This window comes from Elephantulus edwardii, unplaced genomic scaffold (genome assembly GCF_000299155.1).
Source record: "Elephantulus edwardii isolate Elephantulus edwardi_28Jun2011 unplaced genomic scaffold, EleEdw1.0 scaffold00242, whole genome shotgun sequence".
NCBI lineage: Eukaryota > Metazoa > Chordata > Mammalia > Macroscelidea > Macroscelididae > Elephantulus > Elephantulus edwardii.
In genome coordinates this window covers 3278999-3282670 of record NW_006399992.1, presented here as the reverse complement: position 1 = coordinate 3282670, position 3672 = coordinate 3278999, and the positions used below count along the sequence as shown (strand labels likewise).

The window sequence follows — 3672 nt, the reverse complement described above, 5'->3', positions numbered from 1 at the left end:
TAAAAAATATTGAAATAATATTTCTCAAGGGACCTCAGGTGCTATAGTCAATAGAGAGTTGTGCTGCTAATCCAAAGGTCATGCCTCTCTGGAGACTCATATCCACTAACAGTTCTGCCAAAGAAAGACATTAATCTCTTTCTGTGTGATTTACAGCCTCAGAAATCCAATGGAGGGTCATCTGTGGGGATGTTCTAACTTGATAGTAATGAAAGAGAGAAAATGGCAAGAGAAAATATTTCTTGGAAATTTTACAAGGCATATTTTCTAACAAATTGAGAATGTATATGAAAATTCCGACACAACCTTTCTTCCTCAAACTGAGGAAGTCCTCAAGTGTTTGCTTCAGAAGGTCAAGAACTGGAGTCTTCAAATGAATTGAAGCTCAACATCAAAAAGACAAACATTATTACCACTGGGCCATTTGACAACACTATCATAGATGGAGAAGAGATTGAGATTGTTAATAATTTAAGCTTGTTTGGCTCTACATTCAATACTTGTGGCACTAGCAGTCAAGAATTAGTCTAAAGACTAATTGTATTAGGGAAATCTTTTGTCATGGAGCTCTCCAAAGTGCTAAAGAGTAGTGAAGCAGTCTGGAGACTATGATGTACCTGATTCAGGCCATAGTCTTCTCAGTTACTTCGTATTCATCAGAGAGCTGGACATTGACTAAGGATAACAGAAGAATTGATGCTTTTGAGTTGTGTTGCTGGAGAAGAGTCTTGAACATACATACCATGGACTACCAAGAGAACAAACAGGTCTTGGAGAAGGTGAAACCAAGTTGCTCCTTGGAGGCAAAGTTTTTCAAGATCTGTCTCAAATACTTTGAACATGTGGTCAGGAGGGACCATTCCTATGAGAATACATTGCACTTGGAAAGGTGGAGAGACATCAGAGTAGAAGAAATTTCAGGATGAGATGGATTGACACAGTAACTGGGGTAATGGGATTAGGTGTGTTGGAGATAGTGAGACTGGCTCAGGGTAGGGCATAGTTCAGAGCTATTTTATTGAGTTGCAGATCACTTGATGGTACATAATAACAACATATGAAAATTCTATATAGTGTAAGTTTGTTTAAATTTTCTTTTTTAGCTTCTTTACACAGATAGAAATTTTGTAATTTGTGCTCCAACTGGTTCTGGGAAAACTGTACTGTTTGAACTAGCTATAACCAGATTGCTGATGGAAGTCCCATTGCCATGGTTGAATATTAAAATTGTTTACAGTAAGTATCGATATATTAAAAATTGTATAATAAAGAGTACAGCAAAACTGATCAGTAAACTCAAAAGAAACAATTGATAAACATTATGTTTTTCTACATTTTAAAAAGACTTACTAGAATTGATGTCTGTTAAATTAATTTGAAAATACGCTTTCCCAGAGTTACATATAAAACTAGTATTTGCATTAAAAGGTTGACCTCTTCACACTTATTATTTTTTTAAAAAAACAATCAAAAGAAAACATTTGGTAATATTAGAGATTTCCTAAGGAACATATACTCTTCATCTTTAGTTGTTGTTTTAAAAAAATAATTTTCACTAGATTAATATATGAACATAGGTTTAAAAAAATCAAAAAAGGGCATAGAGTGAAAAAATCATATTTTTTTTATCCTACCTTTCTCACTCCTACTCACACTTCTCAGAGGCAATTCTGTATAATGATTTTTCTTTTTCGTTTTTTTATTATTATCTTTATACCTCTAATTAAGAGGTTTATGTGATTGCAAAAGCAACAGACACAATGTGAGGGTGGCCGAGTCTGACTTCTACCTGCTTCATAAAGGGGAACTGTCCCCATCAACAGCATCCATATACCCAAACAAATGGCTACATGGTCCTGCACCTATTTCTACCAATCTTTGGGTTCAGTGTTTGTTACAACTTGACTCACACACAGACTTGACTCACAGTCTGGTGTTTACTAGGGAAATAGGTGGGGGAGTGGGAGAGGCAAAGACTAACAATGTAAGTACAGGATTCGATTAGAAGTCCCAAGCCAGATTAACAAGGCACAATTCCTCATTTTGTGAAAGTCCAGGTTCAGTTCAGCACAATACAAGGAGCCTGTGCTTTCCTCAACCATCCAACAGTTAAAAGACATCTTCTCAGTCATCTCAGAGCAATTACATCTTTTCTATTATTAATTTCTAATTTTGTAGCATTATGGTCGGACAAGATGGTTTGTATTATTTCTATGTTTTTTAATTTATTGATGCTTGCCTTGTGACCTAGAATGTGATCTATTCTAGAGAATGTTCCATGCACATTCGAGAAGAAGGTATATTGTGCTTTTTTGGGGTGTATTAGTCTATAAATATCTTTGAGGTCAAGTTGGCTTATTGTGTGGTTTAATTTTTCAGTATCTCTGTTGAGTTTTTTTCTGGTAGTTCTATCTTTTCTTGAGCGGGGTGTATTGAGGTCTCTGAGCACTATAGTAGTGTTGGTCTATTTCCTTTTTCAGTTTTGTTAATGTTTGTTTTATGTATTTTGCTGGTCTTTCATTTGGTGCAACAAGACATCTTTTCATTTAGTCATCCAGCAGGCAAAATCTTTAACTGTAGCTCCATCTTCAGGGATCCTCTGGTTACACCTTGCTATAGTCTCTTCACCGTCCACACAGTTTCTTCGCCCTCTCTCTGCAGTGTGGAAAGTGCAGTCTTATACTGATTTCACAACTGTTGATGATTTGCAAGACCATGTGTCTTCAGTTAAGGTAGCTGGAAACCATGCACCAAATGCAGGTTAATGCAATGGACATAAAAGCCAATTTCCAAGGTTTCTGACACCACAAATATCCATTTTAACATCTCAATATTCAGAAATGTTGATAATTTTCATGCTAACTTTATTACGCAGAAGTTGTGAAAATTATTTTAAATTTTCATTGACATTCAAAATTTATCATTTACATTACTATAGTGGCACCAATAAAAGCATTGTGTCATCAGCGTTTTGATGACTGGAAAGAAAAATTTGGACCAATAGGATTGAATTGTAAGGAGCTCACTGGAGACACCATCATGGATGATCTGTTTGAGATTCAACATGCCCATATTATTATGACAACTCCAGTAGGTGTTATTCATAACTATTTATTTATTTGAAAATATATTTTTCTTTTTCTAAGAAAAAAATACAAAAGAAAATACAGGGTAAAATATAATTGTAATATAAAAATAAAATGGAAAAAGGGCTTGTACTTGGTATATTAAAAATGTCTACAGATTAGTGAGGAAAAGACAAATGACCAATCCTAGAAAATGAGCAAAAGATATAATAGATAATTTTAAATTATAGATCATATTTAATCATGTGTATTGCTTTTATTCTTTATATAAGCACTAGATGTTATATATAGTCATGTCTGTATGTGCATACTGAGTTTTATAGGGAAAAATTAAAATAAAACAGAAGCTTCCCTAATTTTTGTTGTTAAAATTAAAAAATGATGGAACCCTAGAATTTCTAACATATTGGTAAGATGGTAAAAAATAATTTTTAGTCTTTAAAGCTTTTTCTGGGATAATTTTAAGGTCAGTTAAAATAATTCCTGTAATTTATGACAAGCTGTCGTAAATATTTTGTGTATTCATAGTATTTCTAATAATTCCTTATTTGTTGTTGTTGTTGTTATGTGCCGTTGAGTCGTTTCC

General features: G+C 33.9%; 1 protein-coding gene across 1 annotated transcript in view; it reads left to right on the top strand.

Annotated features, from left to right (window-relative positions):
• Positions 1 to 3672, top strand: part of HFM1 (HFM1, ATP-dependent DNA helicase homolog (S. cerevisiae)) — a 180285-nt gene that overhangs the window by 39626 nt on the left and 136987 nt on the right. Inside the window, 2 exon segments of the mRNA XM_006898967.1 lie at positions 1104 to 1236; positions 2939 to 3090. Of these exon segments, the coding sequence (XP_006899029.1) occupies positions 1104 to 1236; positions 2939 to 3090 (285 nt within the window).